Below are 20,739 nucleotides of genomic sequence, written 5' to 3'. Positions count from 1 at the left end.
CTCGGAGGAGCGGGCCACTGAGATGCCTCCCGACGGCAGCGTGGGACGGCCGGGCGGGGGGCGGGGCGGGGTGCGGGGCGGGGGGGCCCTGGGCGGAGTGCGGGGACGGCCGGGCGGAGTGTGGGGGCGGTGGGGCGGAATGTGGGGGGCCCCGGGCGGGGTGCGGGGACGGCCGGGCGGGGTGTGGGGCGGCCGGGCGGGGTGCGGGGGCCCCAGGCGGGGTGCGGGGGCGGCGGGGCAGGGTGTGGGGGGGCCCCAGGCGGGGTGCGGGGGCGGCGGGGCAGGGTGTGGGGGGGCCCCAGGCGGGGTGCGGGGGCGGCCGGGCGGGGTGTGGGGGGGCCCCGGTCGGGGCGCGGGGACGGCTGGGCGGGCTGTGGGGGGGCCCCGGGCGGTGTGTGTGGGGGCCCCGGGCGGGCTGTGGGGGGGCCCCGGGCGGGGAGTGGGGGCGGCGGGGCAGGATGTGGGGGGGCCCTGGGCGGGGTGCAGGGGGGCCCGGGGAGGGGTGCGGGGACGGCTGGGCGGGGTGCGGGGAGCCCCGGGCGGGGTGTGGGGGCGGTGGGGCAGGGTTTGGGGAGGCCCCGGGCGGAGTGTGGGGGCGGCGGGGCAGGGTGTGGGGGGGCCCCGGGCGGGGTGCAGGGGGGCCCGAGGCGGGGTGCGGGGACAGCTGGGCGGGGTGTGTGGGGGCCCTGGGCAGGGTGCGGGGCGGTGGGGTGGGGTGTGGGGGGGCCCCGGGCGGGGTGCGGGGGTGGTGGGGTGGGGTGCAGGGACTCTGTGGTTCTGTCCCCGCCCCTTCCCCCCCAGATGTTGGCGGGCAGCGGACCCGCAGGGTGCCGTCTGTCCTGTCATCCGGGACAGTCAGACTGCTGCAGCTCTGGGTGCGGGCGGTGGTCCGGGTCCCTCCAAGGCGGCGCCCGCGGCTTCGGGGTGCGGCGTGCCGGGCCCCCCACGCAGACCCTCGGGGAGCTGCCCCGGGAGCCGCGGGCGCCCGCCCTGCCCGGGCCCTGGCCAGCCCCGTCTCTTGCAGGACGCCGCCCGGCACAGCACGGAGCTCCGGCTGCGGCTCACGCGGGCCTCGCTCGGCCTCGCCCTGCTGACCGCGCGCCCCGCGGCCGCCGCCTTCGACCTGTCGCGGTTCTCCTCCGCCTGCGGCCTGGGAGGTGGGTCGCTCCCCGCCGGGACCCGACCCGGAGCGAGCCGCCCCCCGCGTCTCTATTCTTTCGCCCAGCCGCGGGCACCCGGCCTGCCCTGCCGCCCCGCGGGCCGCCTTCGTCCGGTGCGGGACACATGGGCCTAAGTCGGGCTGGGCTGGGGCCGGGAGTGGGCACATGTGCCCACCTTCCGGCAGGTTCCTGGGCATGGCCCGGGACCCCCTACAGGTTATAGGGCCGTTTCTGGTCGCTACTGAGCAGGGAGAGGGCCGTGGAGCCCCTGTGCCCCTCACCAGGTTTCATTATGCCCCACCCAGCCTCTACCCTGCCCCAGCCCAGGCCTCGCCCTGGGACAGTGGTTGGAGAAGCTGCCTTCCCCGTGGGGGTGGGGGCAGAAAGTGGGACCAGGGACTTGAGAGGGCCCCCATGCCGCCAGGTGCCCGTCTCCATCCCCTGCACCAGTCATTTGTCCTCATGGTGCAGAGTAGCTGCTGCAGCACCAGCCATCACGTCTGCATTCTGCAGAAGGAAGAACAGCCCCCCCACACACACACTGGCCAACACCAGCTCGCATGGTCCGGACGCTGGCATGCCCGAGTTTTCCAGCACGGGTGTTAGTGCCTGCCAAGGAGAAGCGTGGTGGTTCTGCCGTGCCCGACCTTGGGGGTTCCTCAGGGCTCTCGAGCGCCCGCGGGGCCCTGCCGCACAGCGTGTGTCCGCTTCCCCCCCGCAGGCTGCACGGGCGCCCTGGCCCGGGAGCTGGCCCGCGAGTACCCGCGTCTGAAGGTGACCGTGTGCGACCTCCCGGGGGTCATCGAGCACGTGGCCCGTCTCCAGCCCGACATGCCGGACACGGCTCGGATCAGCTTCGTGGCGGGTACATCATGCTCTGTGTCTGCGTGTCAGCACTGTGCCTGCCTCGCTTGTCTCTGTGTGCAGGGTGCGTGGCTCTGTGTGTGCGTGTGTGTGTCAGCGTGTGTATGTGTGTGAGTGTCCGTGTGTGTCTGTGTGTGCACATGTCTGGGAATGCACACATGTGCCTTGTGTGTTTGTGTGTGACTGTGTGTCAGCATGTGTATATGTGTGTTTCTGTGTACACGTGTGTGTGCATGCACGTATGTGCTTGTGTGTGCATGGTGGGTGTGCATCTGTGTGGATATGTGTGTGCATGTCTGTGTGTGGTATGTGTCTCTGTGTCTCTGTGCTTGTGTCTCTGTGTGGGTGTGCGTGACATGTCTGTGTGCGTGCATGTGTGTGTCTGCTGTATTTCTGAGTCTGTGTTTCCGTCTGTGTATTTATGCATGTGTCTATATCTGTGTGGGCACGCATGTACGTGTCATGCGAGTCCTCATGCTGCAAAGAAGCTGCTACAGCACCGGCCGTTGTCTCTGCCTTCTGCAGAAGGAAGGCGAACAGCCCCCAACCCCTGGGCTGTGCGGGTCTGTGTGGGTGTTTCTGTGTGTGCACATGCCTCTGCACATGTGTTTGGTGTGTGTGAGTCTGTGTGGGTGTGCATGTGCGTGTCGTGTGCGTGTCTCTGTGTGCCCACTTGTGCGTGTCTGCCCGTGTGAGCACCACAGGCACTGAGCGCGGAGGGCCGCGAGGACGGGGAACGGCTGAGATGTGGCGTAGCCGTGGCATCTGTGAGCCGCCAAGGCCACGACAGGAGGTGGCCCGAGAGCCGCAGCGGGGAGGCCTCAGGCCTCAGGGCAGACTCGGGGAGGAACTTCCGGGCACCAGCCTGGGCGAACGGACGCACCTGGCCTCCTGGGTTGACGCCGCCCGCCCAGGGCGCTGCCACGGGCAGACGGGGGGTCCCGGGCAGACGTGGGGTCCCGGGCAGACGTGGGGATCCCGGGCAGACATGGGGTCCCGGGCAGACGTGGGGATCCCGGGCAGACGTGGGGATCCCGGGCAGACGTGGGGATCCCGGGCAGACGTGGGGTCCCGGGCAGACGTGGGGTCCCGGGCAGACGTGGGGTCCCAGGCAGACGTGGGGATCCCGGGCAGACGTGGGGTCCCGGGCAGACGTGGGGATCCCGGGCAGACGTGGCGTCCCGGGCAGACGTGGGGTCCCGGGCAGACGTGGCGTCCCGGGCAGACGTGGGGATCCCGGGCAGACATGGGGTCCCGGGCAGACGTGGGGATCCCGGGCAGACGTGGGGATCCCGGGCAGACGTGGGGATCCCGGGCAGACGTGGCGTCCCGGGCAGACGTGGGGTCCCGGGCAGACGTGGGGTCCCGGGCAGACGTGGGGTCCCGGGCAGACGTGGCGTCCCGGGCAGACGTGGGGATCCCGGGCAGACGTGGGGTCCCGGGCAGACGTGGGGATCCCGGGCAGACGTGGGGATCCCGGGCAGACGTGGGGATCCCGGGCAGACATGGGGTCCCGGGCAGACGTGGGGTCCCGGGCAGACGTGGGGTCCCGGGCAGACGTGGGGATCCCGGGCAGACGTGGGGTCCCGGGCAGACGTGGGGATCCCGGGCAGACGTGGGGTCCCGGGCAGACGTGGGGTCCCGGGCAGACGTGGGGTCCCGGGCAGACGTGGGGATCCCGGGCAGACATGGGGTCCCGGGCAGACATGGGGTCCCGGGCAGACGTGGGGTCCCGGGCAGACGTGGGGATCCCGGGCAGACATGGGGTCCCGGGCAGACGTGGGGATCCCGGGCAGACGTGGGGTCCCGGGCAGACGTGGGGTCCCGGGCAGACGTGGGGTCCCGGGCAGACGTGGGGATCCCGGGCAGACATGGGGTCCCGGGCAGACGTGGGGATCCCGGGCAGACGTGGGGATCCCGGGCAGACGTGGGGATCCCGGGCAGACGTGGCGTCCCGGGCAGACGTGGGGTCCCGGGCAGACGTGGCGTCCCGGGCAGACGTGGGGATCCCGGGCAGACATGGGGTCCCGGGCAGACGTGGGGATCCCGGGCAGACGTGGGGATCCCGGGCAGACGTGGGGTCCCGGGCAGACGTGGGGACCCCGGGCAGACGTGGGGTCCCGGGCAGACGTGGGGATCCCGGGCAGACATGGGGTCCCGGGCAGACGTGGGGATCCCGGGCAGACGTGGGGATCCCGGGCAGACGTGGGGATCCCGGGCAGACGTGGGGTCCCGGGCAGACGTGGGGACCCCGGGCAGACGTGGGGGCCCGGGCAGACGTGGGGGCCCGGGCAGACGTGGGGTCCCGGGCAGACGTGGGGATCCTGGGCAGATGTAGGGTCCCGGCCCCCAAGCCTTGCGAGCCCCCCCTAGTTGCAATGTAAGCGCAGCCACCCTGCGCCTCCCGTCTGGGCGCGCGGGCACCCGTGGGGTCTGTTTGCTGGAAGTGCGGGGACAGGCACCCCAGAGTTTAAGGGCACAGACGCCCCGAGGCGGCCGGGCGCAGGGTGAGCCTCAGCCCTCGGACCTGGTGCCGCCCTGCACGCCCGGCCCCACTTCCCTCTCCTGCATCCCACCGTCCCCGCCTCCTTCCGCGGCCCCTGCCTGATCTGCGTGCGGCCCTCCACTGAGCCAGGAGTCAGGGACAGACACACGCACAGGCTTCCGCGTGTTCCCCAGGTGCCTGCCGGCACCCGGCACCTGCCTCGGTTTCCCAGGGCGGCCGTGGACGGGGCCTCACGGCAATTTCTAGAAGCAACAGGAATTTATGCCTTCAAAGTCCCGGAGCCCGGGAGTGTGGGACGCGGGGGTCTCGGGGCCGAGCTCCCTCCATGGGCTCCAGGGGAGGCTCCTTCCGCCTCTCCCGGCTCCCGGGGGCTCCAGGCGTCCCTGGGCTTGTGGCCGCAGCCTCACTCCCGCCTCTGCCTCCTCCGTCTGCCTCCACGTGGCTTCTCCTCCGCGTCTGCGTCTCCTCTGCCGTCTCTCACGGGGATGCCTGTCGTTGCATTTAGGGCCCTGCCTCATCCAGAACGTCTCATCTGAATTGTTAACCACCGTGTTTCCCCGAAAACAAGACAGGGTCTTATATTTATTTTTCCCTCAAGAAGACACCCTAGGGCTTATCTTCAGGGGATGTGTTTTTTTTTTAAGTACAGTACAACCATCTGCATTGATTCCAATAGGGTGAAGTCGTCTTCTTCTGGAACATCATCCTCACTCTCTAAACCCCAAATCCCATCCTGAATGTCTTGCGACTCTGTTTCCTTTAGAGCCACCGGCCCCGATCTCTTCTGTGGAGCACTAGAGCTCTCACGGGGCGGATGAGAAGGGCTGCTCGTGTTCTTTCCCGATCCACGATGACACGCATGGGTTGTGCAGACGTGCTGAGCAGCCACGCCCGTCACTAGGGCTGATTTTCATAGCCACGCCCAGCATTGGGGCTGATTTTCATAGCCACGCCCACCACTAGGGCTGATTTTCATAGCCACGCCCACCACTAGGGCTGATTTTCATAGCCACGCCCATCACCAGGGCCAATTTTCATAGCCACGCCCACCACTAGGGCTGATTTTCATAGCCACGCCCATCACCAGGGCTGATTTTCATAGCCACGCCCACCACTAGGGCTGATTTTCATAGCCACGCCCATCACCAGGGCTGATTTTCATAGCCACGCCCACCACTAGGGCTGATTTTCATAGCCATGCCCATGACCAGGGCTGAATTTCATAGCCACGCCCGTCACTAGGGCTGATTTTCGGGGTGGGGCTTCTATGGTGCACATGCTCAGACATCCTGCCTGGGCTTGTTTTATGCCTAGGTCTTATTTTCCGGGAGACGCGGTAACCACATCTGCAAAGACTCTGTTCCCAAATGCAGCCCGTCACAGGGACAAGGGCTCACAGCTGAGAGTGACTTGGGGCCGGGCCTCGCCCCATTGCAGCTGTTCTAGAACCTGGTGGGAGCAGGCCCTCCCGGAGGCAGGCGTCCGGGGTGCCAGATCCCAGCGCCCCAGGGGACCCTGCCGGCAGTTGCTTCCTCACAAAGAGCCAGACGTAGGAGCAGCGAGTGGAGCTGTCAGGCCGTGGTCCCGGCAGAAGGAGGCCCCGAGTCGTCGTGGGGTCTGTCCCAGCCCTGCCCACCTGGCCACGGGGCTCCCCCTGCAGCTCCCGCCTCCGCCCGGAGTCCCTCACCTCCCTCGCGCATGGCGGTCTTGGGGCGCCGTCCCCTGTCATGTCAGGTGGGGACCAAGGCTCCCACACCTGACAGGTGTGTCCCCTTCTGCTCTCCCACCAGGTGACCTCTCCACGGACAGACTGCCCCCCGCAGAGCTGTACGTCCTGTGCGGGGTCCTGAGGGGCTGGGAGGACGACGGCGTGCACACGCTGCTGAGGCGGGTCGCCGATGGCGCCCGCCCAGGTGAGTACCCAGCCATCCTCTCCCCTTTCCTTCTTTTTATTTTAAAAAGAGTAATCCATCAACAGGGTTTTCGATGAAGCAAAAGAGAGAGAGAGCTTTAAAAAGAGAGCCGTCCAGGCGTGGGAGCTCACGCCTGTAATCCTGGCACTCTGGGAGGCCGAGGAGGGAGGATTGCTCGAGGTCAGGAGTTCAAAACCAGCCTGAGCAAGAGCGAGACCCCGTCTCCACTATAAATAGAAAGAAATTAGCTGCACAACTAATATATATAGAAAAAATCATCCGGACGTGGTGGCGCATGCCTGTAGTCCCAGCTACTCGGGAGGCTGAGGCAGGAGGATCGCTTGAGCCCAGGAGTTTGAGGTTACTGTGAGCGAGGCTGACGCCATGGCGCTCACTCTAGCCTGGGCAACAGAGTGAGACTGTCTCGAAAAAAAAAAAAGAAAAAGAGAAAAACAAATGGAAGGACTGTAAAATATACCCGAGGGGGCACAGGGGCATCGGGTGCGAAACGCGCCCGTCAGGGTCTCCTGCCTGGAGCCCTGATGCCAACCTCGAAGGTGCAGCCGGGGTGCCCAGAGCAGCCTCTCGTCGGGGAGGGGACACCAGGAGGCCACAAGCCACGTCTCATGTCGGAGACGGGCGGCAGACACACGCGTGTGCGTGGAGAGCGAGGGGCACGTCCGGCCCCCGGCCCCCGGCGGGGCCCTTTCCAGAAGGGAGGCAGGTGCTGCTCTTGAATGCCGGCCTTCGGAGCCCTGGGCTGCACGCCACCCGCGTGCGGCTCGGAAACACGCAGGAATGGACGGAGCGCGCTACCGTCCCGCTTCCTCAGCTGCATGTGTACCTGCGTGCGCAGGACAGAGGTCAGACTATGCGTGCAACATCTGCTCGCCCTTCACACTCGCCACGGCCTTCCTGGCTGGCATCGTGCCGGGGACTCCAGACAGAAGGAAAACGCAAATGTGCACCGCCTCCCGCCCCGCCCGTCTGTCACCGTCCCAGAGCTGTTTCCTCCAGTGACCCGGATTCCCCTCCACCTGCCCCATGTGACCGCGGCTCAACGGGTCCTGGGGTCTGTCTCTCTCTGTCCTTCCCTCCTTCTTCCTTCCTTCCTTCCTTCCTTCCTTCCTTCCTTCCTTCCTTCCTTCCTTCCCTGGACTTCCTTTCCTCCCTCCTTCCCTCCCTCCCTCCTTCCTTCCCTCCCTTCTTCCTTCCCTCCCTCCTTCCTTCCCTCCCAACTTCCTTCCTTCCATCCCTCTCTCCTTCCTTCCTTTCCTCCTTCCCTTCTTCCTTCCCTCCCTCCTTCCTTCCCTCCCTCCCTCCTTCCTTCCTTTCCTCGTTCCCTTCTTCCTTCCCTCCCTCCTTCCTTCCTTCCCTCCTTCCCTCCCTCCTTCCTTCCTTCCCTCCCTCCTTCCTTCCTCCCCTCCCTCCTTCCTTACTTCCCTCCTTCCTTTCCTCCCTCCTTCCTTCTTTCCTCCTTCCTTCCTTCCCTCCCTCCTTCCTTCCCTCCCAGCTTCCTTCCTTCCTTCCCTCCTTCCTTTCTTCCCTCCTTCCCTTCTTCCTTCCCTCCCTCCTTCCTTCCCTCCCTCCTTCCTTCCTTTCCTCCTTCCCTTCTTCCTTCCCTCCCACCTTCCTTCCCTTCTTCCCTCCCTCCCTCCTTCCTTCCATCCCTCCTTCCCTCCCTCCTTCCTTCCCTTCTTCCTTCCCTCCTTCCTTCCCTCCTTCCCTTCTTCCTTCCCTCCCTCCTTCCTTCCCTCCCAGCTTCCTTCCTTCCCTCTCTCCTTCCTTTCTTCCCTCCTTCCCTTCTTCCTTCCCTCCCTCCTTCCTTCCCTCCCTCCTTCCTTCCTTTCCTCCTTCCCTTCTTTCTTCCCTCCCACCTTCCTTCCTTCCTTCCCTCCTTCCCTCCCTCCCTCCTTCCCTCCCTCCTTCCCTCCCTCCTTCCTTCCTTCCCTCCTTCCCTCCTTCCCTCCCTCTTTCTTTCCCTCCCTCCTTCCTTCCTTCCTTCCCTCTCTCCTTCCTTCCTTTCCTCCTTCCCTTCTTCCTTCCCTCCTTCCTTCCTTCCCTTCCTCCCTCCTTCCTTCCTTTCCTCCTTACCTTCTTCCTTCCCTCCCTCCTTCCTTCCCTCCCACCTTCCTTCCCTCCTTCCTTCCCTCCTTCCTTCCTTCCCTCCTTCCCTCCCTCCTTCCTTTCTTCCCCCCTCCCTCCCTCCTTCCTTCCTTCCCTCCCTCCTTCCTTACTTCCCTCCATCCTTTCCTCCCTCCTTCCTTCTTTCCTCCTTCCTTCCCTCCCTCCATCCTTCCCTGCCACCTTCCTTCCCTCCCTCATTCCTTCCCTCCCACCTTCCTTCCCTCCTTCCCTCCCTCCTTCCTTCCTTCCCTCCCTCCCTCCTTCCTTCCTTCCCTCCTTCCCTCCCTCCCTCCTTCCCTCCCTCCTTCCTTCCTTTCCTCCTTCCCTTCTTTCTTCCCTCCCACCTTCCTTCCTTTCTTCCCTCCTTCCCTCCCTCCTTCCCTCCCTCCTTCCTTCCTTCCCTCCTTCCCTCCTTCCCTCCCTCTTTCTTTCCCTCCCTCCTTCCTTCCTTCCTTCCCTCTCTCCTTCCTTCCTTTCCTCCTTCCCTTCTTCCTTCCCTCCTTCCTTCCTTCCCTTCCTCCCTCCTTCCTTCCTTTCCTCCTTACCTTCTTCCTTCCCTCCCTCCTTCCTTCCCTCCCACCTTCCTTCCCTCCTTCCTTCCCTCCTTCCTTCCTTCCCTCCTTCCCTCCCTCCTTCCTTCCTTCCCCCCCTCCCTCCCTCCTTCCTTCCTTCCCTCCCTCCTTCCTTACTTCCCTCCTTCCTTCCCTCCCTCCTTCCTTCCCTCCCACCTTCCTTCCCTCCTTCCCTCCCTCCTTCCTTCCTTCCCTCCCTCCTTCCTTCCTTCCCCCCCTCCCTCCCTCCTTCCTTCCTTCCCTCCCTCCTTCCTTACTTCCCTCCTTCCTTTCCTCCCTCCTTCCTTCTTTCCTCCTTCCTTCCCTCCCTCCTTCCTTCCCTGCCACCTTCCTTCCCTCCCTCATTCCTTCCCTCCCACCTTCCTTCCCTCCTTCCCTCCCTCCTTCCTTCCTTCCCTCCCTCCCTCCTTCCTTCCTTCCCTCCTTCCCTCCCTCCCTCCTTCCCTCCCTCCTTCCTTCCTTCCTTCCCTCCCTCCTTCCTTCCTTCCCTCCTTCCCTCCCTCCTTCCTTACTTCCCTCCTTCCCTTCTTCCTTCCCTCCCTCCTTCCTTCCTTCCCTCCCACCTTCCTTCCCTCCTTCCCTCCCTCCCTCCTTCCTTCCTTCTCTCCCTCCCTCCTTCCCTCCCTCCTTCCTTCCTTCCCTCCTTCCCTCCCTCCCTCCTTCCCTCCCTCCTTCCTTCCCTCCTTCCCTCCCTCCTTCTCTTCTTCCTTCCCTCCCTCCTTCCTTCCCTGCCACCTTCCTTCCCTGCCACCTTCCTTCCTTCCCTCCCTCCTTCCTTCCCTCCCTCCTTCCTTCCCTCCCACCTTCCTTCCTTCCTTCCCTCCCTCCTTCCTTCCTTTCCTCCTTTCCTTCTTCCTTCCCTCCCACCTTCCTTCCCTCCTTCCCTCCCTCCCTCCCTCCTTCCTTCCATCCCTCCTTCCCTCCCTCCTTCCTTACTTCCCTCCTTCCCTTCTTCCTTTCCTCCCTCTTTCCTTCTTTCCTCCTTCCTTCCTTCCCTCCCTCCTTCCTTACTTCCCTCCTTCCTTTCCTCCCTCCTTCCTTCTTTCCTCCTTCCTTCCTTCCCTCCCTCCTTCCTTCCCTGCCACCTTCCTTCCCTCCCTCATTCCTTCCCTCCCACCTTCCTTCCCTCCTTCCCTCCCTCCTTCCCTCCTTCCCTCCCTCCCTCCTTCCCTCCCTCCTTCCTTCCTTCCCTCCCTCCTTCCTTCCTTCCCTCCTTCCCTCCCTCCTTCCTTACTTCCCTCCTTCCCTTCTTCCTTTCCTCCCTCCTTCCTTCCTTCCCTCCCACCTTCCTTCCCTCCTTCCCTCCTTCCTTCCTTCTCTCCCTCCCTCCTTCCCTCCCTCCTTCCTTCCTTCCCTCCTTCCCTCCCTCCCTCCTTCCCTCCCTCCTTCCTTCCCTCCTTCCCTCCCTCCTTCCCTTCTTCCTTTCCTCCCTCCTTCCTTCCTTCCCTCCCTCCTTCCTTCCCTGCCACCTTCCTTCCCTGCCACCTTCCTTCCTTCCTTCCCTCCCTCCTTCCTTCCCTCCCTCCTTCCTTCCTTCCCTCCTTCCTTCCCTCCTTCCTTCCCTCCTTCCCTCCTTCCCTCCCTCCCTCCTTCCTTCCCTCCCTCCTTCCTTCCCTCCCTCCTTCCTTCCTTCCCTCCCACCTTCCTTCCCTCCCTCCTTCCTTCCTTTCCTCCTTTCCTTCTTCCTTCCCTCCCACCTTCCTTCCCTCCCTCCCTCCCTCCCTCCCTCCTTCCTTCCATCCCTCCTTCCCTCCCTCCTTCCTTACTTCCCTCCTTCCCTTCTTCCTTTCCTCCCTCTTTCCTTCTTTCCTCCTTCCTTGCTTCCCTCCCTCCTTCCTTCCCTGCCACCTTCCTTTCCTCCCTCATTCCTTCCCTCCCTCCTTCCTTCCTTCCCTCCCTCCCTCCTTCCTTTCCTCCTTCCTTCTTCCCCTTCTTCCTTACCTCCTTCCTTCCCTCCCTCCTTCCCTCCCTCCCTCCTTCCTTCACCTGTCTGTGTTCATCCATCACCTGTCCATGCGTCAGGACCTGTCACCTGATCTACCAGGATCCATCCCCTCCCTCATCTCATTCTGCCAGAAAACCGGCCCAGGCCGGAGGCCGATTTTGGATCCTGAGGTTTGAGGCCCTTCCTGAATCAGCTGCCCCAGACTGTGGCCGGCGGCTGCCACCAGAGTGCCCTCCTGCACGGCACAGCCTTCGGGGGAAATGTGCGTGTGTGTGTGTACACATGCATATACATATATCTACATACATGTATATCTACACACACACAGACAGTTGACCCTCGACCCCCTCGGGGTGAGGGGCGCTGACCCCCGGAACCAGAAAGCCCTGCAACTTCTGACTGCCTGGAACTGAAGTGCCGCTCGCCGGCTGTCAGCCGGTGGCCCTCCCGGGGACGTGAGTGGCCGAGTGACACGCGTGTTTTGCCCGGGAGACGCGTTACATCCAGTCTTCTCACAGTCGAGCTCGCTGGAGAAAACAAAATGCTGTGAAGCCGCAAGGAAGCGAGAACACGAGGGCCAGTGGGTCCCCATGAAGGTCTCCGTCCTCGTCCCTGTCATGTCGAAGGGGCGAGGAGGAGGAGGAGGAGGAAGGAGCGCCGTGGGCCCTGCCGTCTGCGGCGTGGCAGAGCTGGAAGGAAGTCCACGCATGGACGAGCCCGTGCTGTTCAACTGCACACACACATACATGTAGACGCACGCATGCACGCATGCACCACACGACCCGGAATTCCTGGCGTGTTTGCAGAGCCCAGCGACTTCCCTGAACGGCTTGGCCGGGCCACGGCCCTGCCCCTGCCCACGGCCCTGCCCCTGCCCACGGAACCAGGACGGCGGGGCTCGGCCGCTCCCGGGACGCCCGCCCGTCTCTGTCCCATCCTCTCTCTCTCGGTCTGCCGCATCTGCCTCCCGTCTCGGCCGTCCCCAACCTCTGTGGCCCCAGCCACCGTTTTCATGGAAGACAGTTTTCCACGAACCAGGGGTGGGGGATTTATTTCCAGATGATTCAAGCACATTGCATTGACGGCGTGCTTTATTTCTATTGTTGTTACTATTTTTGAGACAGAGTCTCACTCTGTTGCCCAGGCTAGAGTGAGTGCCGTGGTGTCAGCCTCACTCACAGCAACCTCCAACTCCTGGGCTCAAGCAATCCTCCTGCCTCAGCCTCCTCCCGAGTAGCTGGGACTACTGCACCACCACCCCTGGCTAATTTTTTCTATATGTTTTTTTAGTTGGCCAATTAATTTCTTTCTATATTTTTTTAGTACAGACTGGGTCTCACTCTTGCTCAAGCTGGTTTTTTGTTTGTTTGTTTGTTTTTTCTTTGGATAGCAGTGATTCAGGTAACTCAGGCTGGTTTTAAACTCCTGACCTTGAGTGATCCTCCCGCCTCGGCCTCTCAGAGTGCTGGGATGACAGGCGTGAGCCAGCATATTTCTATTATTATTATACTGCCATGTAGGATGGAATAATTATACACCTCACCAGAGGTTGGGGACCCCTGATTGTGTCACTGTCTCTGTTCTTTCTGTCTCTCCTTCCTTCCTAATCTACCCAATCTCTGTCTGTCCCTCCCTATCCCCGCCTCGTCTCTGTCTGTCTCTGTTCATCTGTCAGGTACCATTTTTCCCCGAAAATAAGACAGGCTCTTATATTTATTTTTCCTCAAGAATACACCCTAGGGCTTATCTTCAGGGGATGTGTTATTTCTTTTTTAAGTACGGGACAACCATCTACATTGATTCAAACAGAGTGAGGTCGTCTTCTTCTGGAACATCATCCTCACTCTCCAGACCCCGAATCCCATCCTGAATGTCTCGCGACTCTGTTTCCTTTAGAGCCACCGGCCCCGATCTCTCCTGTGGAGCACTAGAGCTGTCACGGGGCGGATGAGAAGGGCTGATCGTGTTCTTTCCCGCTCTGCGACGACACGCACGGGTTGTGCAGATGCTGCGCAGCCACGCCCATCACTAGGGCTGATTTTCATAGCCACACCCACCACTAGGGCTGATTTTCATAGCCACGCCCACAACTGGGGCTTATTTTCATAGCCATGCCCATCACTGGGGCTGATTTTCATAGCCACGCCCATCACTAGGGCTGATTCTCATAGCCACGCCCACAACTGGGGCTGATTTTCATAGCCACGCCCATCACTAGGGCTGATTTTCATAGCCACGCCCACAACTGGGGCTGATTTTCATAGCCACGCCCATCACTAGGACTGATTTTCATAGTCACGCCCATCACTGGGGCTGATTTTCATAGCCACGCCCATCACCAGGGCTGATTTTTCATGGCTACGCCCACCACCAGGGATGATTTTCATAGCCACGCCCATCATTAGGGCTGATTTTTCATAGCCACACCCATCACCAGGGCTGATTTTCATAGCCACACCCATCACTAGGACTGATTTTCATAGCCACGCCCATCACTAGGGCTGATTTTTCATAGCCACACCCATCACCAGGGCTGATTTTCATAGCCACGCCCGTCACCAGGGCTGATTTTCATAGCCACGCCCATCACCAGGGCTGATTTTCATAGCCACACCCATCACCAGGACTGATTTTCATAGCCACGCCCATCACCAGGGCTGATTTTCATAGCCACGCCCACCACTAGGGCTGATTTTCATAGCCACGCCCATCACCAGGGCTGATTTTCAGGGTGGGGCTTCCATTGCGCACATGCTTAGACATCCCGCTAGGGCTTGTGTTATGGGCAGGTCTTATTTTCGGGGAACCATGGTATCTATCCATGTCCCCTCTCGGGTCCCACCCTTCCCCGAGCACCCTCTGTCCCCTCCTCGATCCCAGTCCTGCCCGGGGCTCCATCTCTCTCTCTCCTCGTCTCGTCCTGCAGGGACCGGGCTCTTGCTGGTGGCAGCCGTCAGGGACGCGGAGGACAGAGCGGCGCGTGGACCGGGCCTGTCGGGGCGTCTGGACGCGCTGCTGTGGCCCCGGGGCAGGGACTCGAGCCTGGCCGAGCTCCGACGCCTGCTGCAGCAGCTTGGCTTTGCGGACGTCCGGGCGGCCCCCGTGGGGCACGGCCTGGCCGCGCTGCTGGGCACCCGAGATGCCCCGTGAGCCCGGCGGAGTGGACCTCGACCCCAGGCCGAGGGACGAGCCAGCCCCAGACGCCGGCCGGTCTCCAGAGTACGTGTCGGTGCGACTGGCTCCTTGCGAACCTCACCGGGATGGCAGAATAAAGCGAGCCAGGAAAGCCCGGCGTGCGTGGCTGCAGCCCAGTCCTCCCCGACGCTGCCTCCCTGACGGCCGGTGGGTGACCGGTCCTCAGGGCACTTTCCCCTCCTGTGTCCGACTGCGGTGGCTCCCGCGGGGCCGGCTGCGTGGCTGAAACTCGTGGCTGTACAAACCCGGGCTTGGGCAGGTCTCGGGCGTGCCAGGCTCCTCTGGGCTACGCTGCCGCCCGCTGTGTCCTCAGCCCCGAGTTACGGCCGGTCCCTCTGGGGCCCTGGGGTGCCCCGTCCCGCCTGCCCTCGGAGAAGAGCTGCCTGCAGCCGCCCGGGGCTGCGCCCGCAGTCTCCAGCCCCCCTGCCCCTGACAACGCATCGCAGTTACTGCTTCCGTAGAATCGAAAGGCAGGAAGAGATTGTCTTTTTTTTTTTTCTAACTGCAAATGCTCCCAGCGTGTCCATGAGACGGCTTAGGTCGGCTTCCTATTTCAGCAATAGTCTGCGTTTTCTTAGCAGAGCAAAAGAGCGTGCAAATGCTTTACGTAAGTTGGGCAGTTGCAAGTATGTAGCGACCTGCGGGCTGGTTGTTACGGAGATGTATACATTGTAACTGGAAAAAATACCCGGCTTCAAAGAAGTCCCCCTGTGGGTGTGAATATCTCCTGCTCAAAGCCACCAGAGTATCAGATACACACACAACTTATCAAATACCGTGTTTCCCCGAAAATAAGCCCTAACCATAAAATAAACCCTAGCAGGATGTGCGCAACAGAAGCCCCACCCCGAAAATAAGCCCTAGTGATGGGTGTGGCTATGAAAATCAGCCCTAGTGATGGGCGTGGCTATGAAAATCAGCCCTGGTGATGGGTGTGGCTATGAAAATCAGCCCTGGTGATGGGCGTGGCTATGAAAATTAGCCCTGGTGATGGGCGTGGCTATGAAAATCAGCCCCAGTGACGGGCGTGGCTGCGCAGTGCGTCTGCACAACCCGTGCGTGTCCTCGCGGAGCGGGAAAGAAGACAAGCAGCCCTTCCCATCCGCCCCGTCGTGACAGCTGCTGTCCCAGAGGTGACCGGAAAGGTGCGGGCAGCCCCACCAACAAGGTCGGCTCCCCCTGTCGGGTCCTGGCCGTCCTGTGCGAGCTGCAAGCTGAGGCTTCAAGGGGAAAATAACACATCCCCTGAAAATGAGCCCTGGGGTGTCTTCTTGAGGAAAATAAATATAAGACTCTTGTCTTATTTTGGGGGAAACACGGTACTACTACAGTAGAATCAAAACGCAGAAAGAGATTTCATTTTTAACTGCAGATGCTCCTAATGTGTCCATTGTAGGGCTTAGGTCTGTTTCATATTTCATCAATGTCTGCCTTTTCTTTTCTTTCTTTCCTTTTTTTTTTTTTTTTTTTTTTGAGACAGAGTCTCACTTTGTACCTGGGCTAGAGTGCCGTGGCGTCAGCCTCACTCACAGCAACCTCAAACTCCTGAGCTCAAGAGATCCTCCTGCCTCAGCCTCCCGAGTACCTGGGACTACAGGCATGTGTCACCATGCCCAGCTAATTTTTTCTATATATATTAGTTGGCCAATTAATTTCTTTCTATTTATAGTAGACACGTGGGTCTCGCTCTTGCTCACGCTGGTTTTGAACTCCTGACCTCGAGCAATCCACCCGCCTTGGCCTCCGAGAGAGCTAGGATTACAGGCGTGAGCCACCGAGACCGGCCCGCCTTTTCTTAAGAGCAAAGAGCGTGCAAATGCTTTCCGTAAATTGGGCAGTTGCAAGTATGTAGCGACCTGCAGGCTGGTTGTTACTGAGAGGTATACATTGTGACTACAAAAAATACCCGGCTTCAAAGAAGTCCCCCTGTGGGTGTGAATATCTCCTGCTTAAAAGCTACCAGAGTATCAGATACACACACAACTTATCAAATATACCTATACATGGGAATTATCTCCACGTGTTATATTTTAGGTAAGTCTATGTGAATTATGCGTTCTACATATGTCCACAGGTGTGTGTGTACAGGTGCACGTGTACACACACCCATCCCATCTGCACACAGCTATACACACACACACCCATGCACCACGACGGGGACACGTTCTGAGAAGGACACGTTCTGCAAGGTCACCGTTGTGTGACCATCACAAATGGTCCTCACACCAACCGGCAGCACCCCACACACACACACACACACCTGGGCTGTGCCTGGTGCCCTGGGGGTGGGGGCCCTGAGACCTTCCATACGATTTGTTCTGTAACACTTGCATTCAGTCCAAAAGCTGCACTCAAGTCTCCAGGAATCCCCACGTGGCCGGGCCCGCCTTTGTCTGTCATTGACCGAAACAGCGTTACTCGGTGCATGGCTGTATAAATTGTGGATGGACTCCAGTTTAAAACAAAACACACACACACACACACAAGAACAACTGTGTGGGCTGGGCGTGGTAGATCACGCCTGTAATCCTAGCACACAGGGAGGCTGAGGCGGGAGGATCACTCAAGGTCAGGAGTTTGAGACCAGCCTGAGCAAGAGCAACATCCCGTCTCTACTAAAAAATAGAAAGAAATTAGCTGGACAACTAAAAATACATAGAAAAAATTAGCCGGGCATGGTGGTGCATGCCTGTAGTCCCAGCTACTCGGGAGGCTGAGGCAGGAGGATCGAGGGTGGAGTGTGCTTGTAGCTCGCACCTGTTGGAACAGCAATGACAAGGTTCCACGGCTTCTCCCTCACCCTGGTCCCCTCCGCTTGGGCTCCAGCGGGACCCTGCAGTTGCCAGGAGACACCAGGGCGTGGCCCTGGGGTGCAGCGATTGCTCCCCCCACCCCTGCGTCTGCCCCACCCTGCAGGGCCGCCCCTGCCAACCTCAGCGCCGGGGTGACACTGCTCTGGTCACCTTGGGCTGCTGCAGCCGGGCTCCCCCACCTGCCTGGGACTGCAGGCCCGTCCCTGCCTGCAGGGTGTCCCCGGGAGGCATTATGACCCCTTCTGCGTTCACAGCAGGAAGCCCAGGGCACCCTCAAGGGACACAGGTGGCTCCGAGAGAGGGCACACCCCACACCTGCTCTTAGAGGGGGTGCAGGGGCAGATTCGAGACGCCCATTGTGGGAAGGTCCCACCCAGCCGGAAGAGGCCAACAGGTGGGGGGCCCTCAGCATACCCAGCCCCCACTTTGTCCCGGCTGCTACACAGACCCTGGGTGTGGCCGCCCCTGAACCGAGGTCCCCACACCCCAGCCTCAGCCCTGAAACCAAAGACCCGCCCGCCCGAGGGTGACCCCTTGCAGGTGCATGTGGGGGTGGCAGGTAACCCCTCCCATGGGTTCACTGCTCCCCTCGATCTCCCTTTCCTGCCAGTTGGAACTTTGTGGGGCAAAAGAATGAAAGCGGTGAGGAGAGAAAACATGATTTGTATGCAACGTGTCTTTTTATTTATTGGGGCAACTGTGCGAAAATCTATCTCTAGAGGAGTCCGGGAAGGAGAACACGTGTGTGCTTGGTATGTGTCTCGGAAGGGCTTTGATTGCTTAGAACCCAATGGGGGCTGGGCACGGTGGCTCACGCCTGTCATCCCAGCACTCTGGGAGGCCGAGGTGGGCAGATTGCTCGAGGTCAGGAGTTTGAACCAGCCTGAGCAAGAGTGAGACCCTGTCTCTACTATAAATAGAAAGAAATTAATCGGCCAACTAAAAATATATATAGGGAAAAATTAGCCGGGCGTGGAGGTGCATGCCTGTAGTCCCAGCTACTCGGGAGGAAGTTGAGGCAGGAGGATCGCTGGAGCCCAGGAGTTTGAGGTTGCTGTGAGCGAGGCTGACGCCACGGCACTCACTCTAGCCTGGGCAACAGAGCAAGACTCTATCTCAAAAAAAGAAAAAAAAAATAGAACCCAGTGGGGATTAGGAGGATGGAATCTGCAAAAGAGCAGTGTGACCTGACCCATTCACTCATTCCTTCCTCCCTTCACTCATTCATTCCTTCATTCCTAGGTAGGTATGTGAGCGCCGGCTGCATACCTACCGCATACCCACACAGGCCTGGAGGAAACAGCTTCCCGGCGCCGGCCCCGCCCAAGGACAGGCTTCTGCAGGGAGGGGTCTCTCTCCAGCACCTTCACCCTGCGGCCTTGTTACCCACCTTCCACACGTCACTGAGAGACAGTGTCTCTTGCAATTTCAAATTGCACGCTGGCACAGCCCTCCACACGGGGCCCTGGCTCGGGTCTGCTGTCCCCTCCCCAGGCCCCGTCAAAATCGCCCTCCTCACTCTTCTGATTCGGTCTAAGCCGCCATCTGCTGAAATCTGTTTAAAATCTCTGATTTTAAACACCCCTGCTTCTTTCTTGACGGATCCACTCACTTTTCAGGCCACCAAGGCACTTTCTGGATGTGGATTCAATGGCAGTACCTGCTGGTGTGTGTGTGTGTGTGTCTCTCTCCCATCTCTCTTCCTGTCCCTGTCCCTCCCGTTCCCAACTCCCAGGTGTGAGGTCTCCCTGGACCCCTCTTTCCAGGCTAGGTGGCCTTCCCATGTCTCCCCCTTATGGGGCACAGCGACTGTGGGCCCTCCCCCAAGACAAGGGGTGCATGAGTGAGCGCCCCAAGTCTCACTGCCCAGTGGGACACCTTGCACGGGTCAGCAGGTACAGGGAGACACCGCCTTCACTTCTTCATTCCAGCAACACTGGCCAAGCACCTTCTGGGGGCCTGGGCTGGGCAGCACCCCGAGAGACCAGCAGACAGACAGCACAGCACTGCCCGGGGGTGTCACCGAAGAAGGGCAGGCCAGGCTCGGCCAGGAACCTGTCTGAGGCCGGAGGAAGAGACCGATCGCTGAATGGTGACCTCCCCAACCTGCACGAAGGAAACCTGCTCCTGCTCCCCGATGCAGGCTTTGGGAATAATAACACGGCATTCCTGGGCCTGCAGCCCCGGCCCGACCAGAAGCCAACCAGCTGGATCTGGGCTGAGCAGCTCCCGGGGGTGGGAGATGGGGGGGGGGGGGTGCTGGCTCTCTGGGCCAGGAGAATGTTAGCGCCACCAGGGTCCCCTCCAGCCCAGAGTGGCCCCGTCGGTGAAATAAAACACACCTGAGACGACGTGTGTCTCCAGGGAGGCACAGCCCGCAGAGCAAACTCCCCGGCCAGGCCCAGAACCCTCAGCCCCCAGCCCTCCAGGGCTGCCTCCTGAGGCCTCAAGAATGCACCGGAATGCCCCAACAAGAATGCGCCAGAATGTCCAAGGCCCACTCAAGCCAGACCTCCTCTTCCCAGCCAGACGGCAGAGCAGCCACACCTGGAACCGGCCCCGCCTCCAGGCCTGCCGCTCACCTGCCTGTCCTTGCAGGGCAGGGAAGGGCGAGGAAGGACGCAGGGAAACCCCAGGCTCAGGGTGACCCCTGCTGCCCACGCCCCGCCCCCATCCCAGGGTCCCAGGGGCTCTCACTTTATGGGTGCACAGGCTGCGACCACAAGAGAGAAACGTTTTAAGGAAAGGAGACGGGGAAACAGACAAGGAAAAATAAAGAGAAAAGAGAAAGGGAGAGGAAATAAAGGGGAAAAAAAAGGACAAAGAGAAGAAATAAAGGAAAGAAAATGGGAAAAAAGGAGGGGGAGAAGTAAAAAAAAGGGAAAGAGAGGAAAACAAAGGTGAAGGAGGGAGGGACAGTTGAGCCCAGGGGTCCGAGCTGCTGGGGTCTGTCCCCGACCCCAGCTCCCCGCTCCCAAGGCCCCGGGGGCCCCCTAGGGCCTGAGTGTTAAATGTCAACGAAGCCAGCGTTAAACGTCAATAAAAAGCTCCCGGGCTCCAGGCTGGGGTCCCCGGGATCAGGCAGGGTCTGGAGGCCTCCCCATAGGGGTGCCGCCCGCAGGCCTCGGGGCTCCCAGGGGAACGCGGGAAAGGCGCGGAGTCCCCCGAAAGCCGGCCATGCCTTAGGGTTAGGGGATGCCCGGGGTCAAGGGTCGGAGGTTAGGGCACCACGTGTGGCGCATCCGGGCAGGGTGTGCGCGCGGCCTCCGGGAGAAACGGGAGGCGCGCCCCTGCGGACACCGGGCCTCTGGAGTAGGGGGTCCCCGCCCACAGACCCCGGCTCATCCGCCCGCTCCGGCCAGCGCAGGGGCGTGACCTTCACAAGGTCAAGGCGGCCCGCCGAACCCCCAGCCCGTACGGCGCATGGGCGGGGCACGGCTCCCGGCATGCCCCGGGGTGTGGGCGGGGACGGGGCGTCGTCGAGGACGCAGCCAATGGGCGCGGCGCGCGGGGGCGTGGGGCGGGGCTCGCGCGGCTCCCGGCAGCCCTCGGGGGCGCGGCGCGCAGGCGTGGGCGGGGCGGCGCGGGCGGCTCGGCCAATGGGCGCGGCGCGCGGGGGCGCGGGGCGGGACGTGGGCGGGGCG

General features: G+C 61.5%; 1 protein-coding gene across 2 annotated transcripts in view; it reads left to right on the top strand.

Moving 5' to 3' along the window:
• ASMTL (acetylserotonin O-methyltransferase like) overlaps positions 1 to 14,376 on the top strand; it is a 34,012-nt gene extending 19,636 nt beyond the window's left edge. The window contains exons 10-13 of one of the 2 annotated variants that reach the window (XM_075999627.1): positions 1,025 to 1,157; positions 1,882 to 2,025; positions 6,321 to 6,443; positions 14,014 to 14,376. In XM_075999627.1, coding sequence (XP_075855742.1) covers positions 1,025 to 1,157; positions 1,882 to 2,025; positions 6,321 to 6,443; positions 14,014 to 14,237 — 624 coding nt within the window. In that variant the 3' untranslated portion in view covers positions 14,238 to 14,376. Of the gene's footprint in view, positions 1 to 1,024; positions 1,158 to 1,881; positions 2,026 to 6,320; positions 6,444 to 7,299; positions 7,508 to 14,013 lie in introns of those variants that run through there. The other variant, XM_075999628.1, reaches the window with a different exon arrangement.
• Positions 14,377 to 20,739: the final 6,363 nt, after the last annotated feature.

This window comes from Microcebus murinus, chromosome X (genome assembly GCF_040939455.1).
Source record: "Microcebus murinus isolate Inina chromosome X, M.murinus_Inina_mat1.0, whole genome shotgun sequence".
Classification (NCBI taxonomy): domain Eukaryota; kingdom Metazoa; phylum Chordata; class Mammalia; order Primates; family Cheirogaleidae; genus Microcebus; species Microcebus murinus.
The sequence above is the reverse complement of the archived record's forward strand: the minus strand, read 5'-3'. Positions and strand labels throughout refer to the sequence as shown.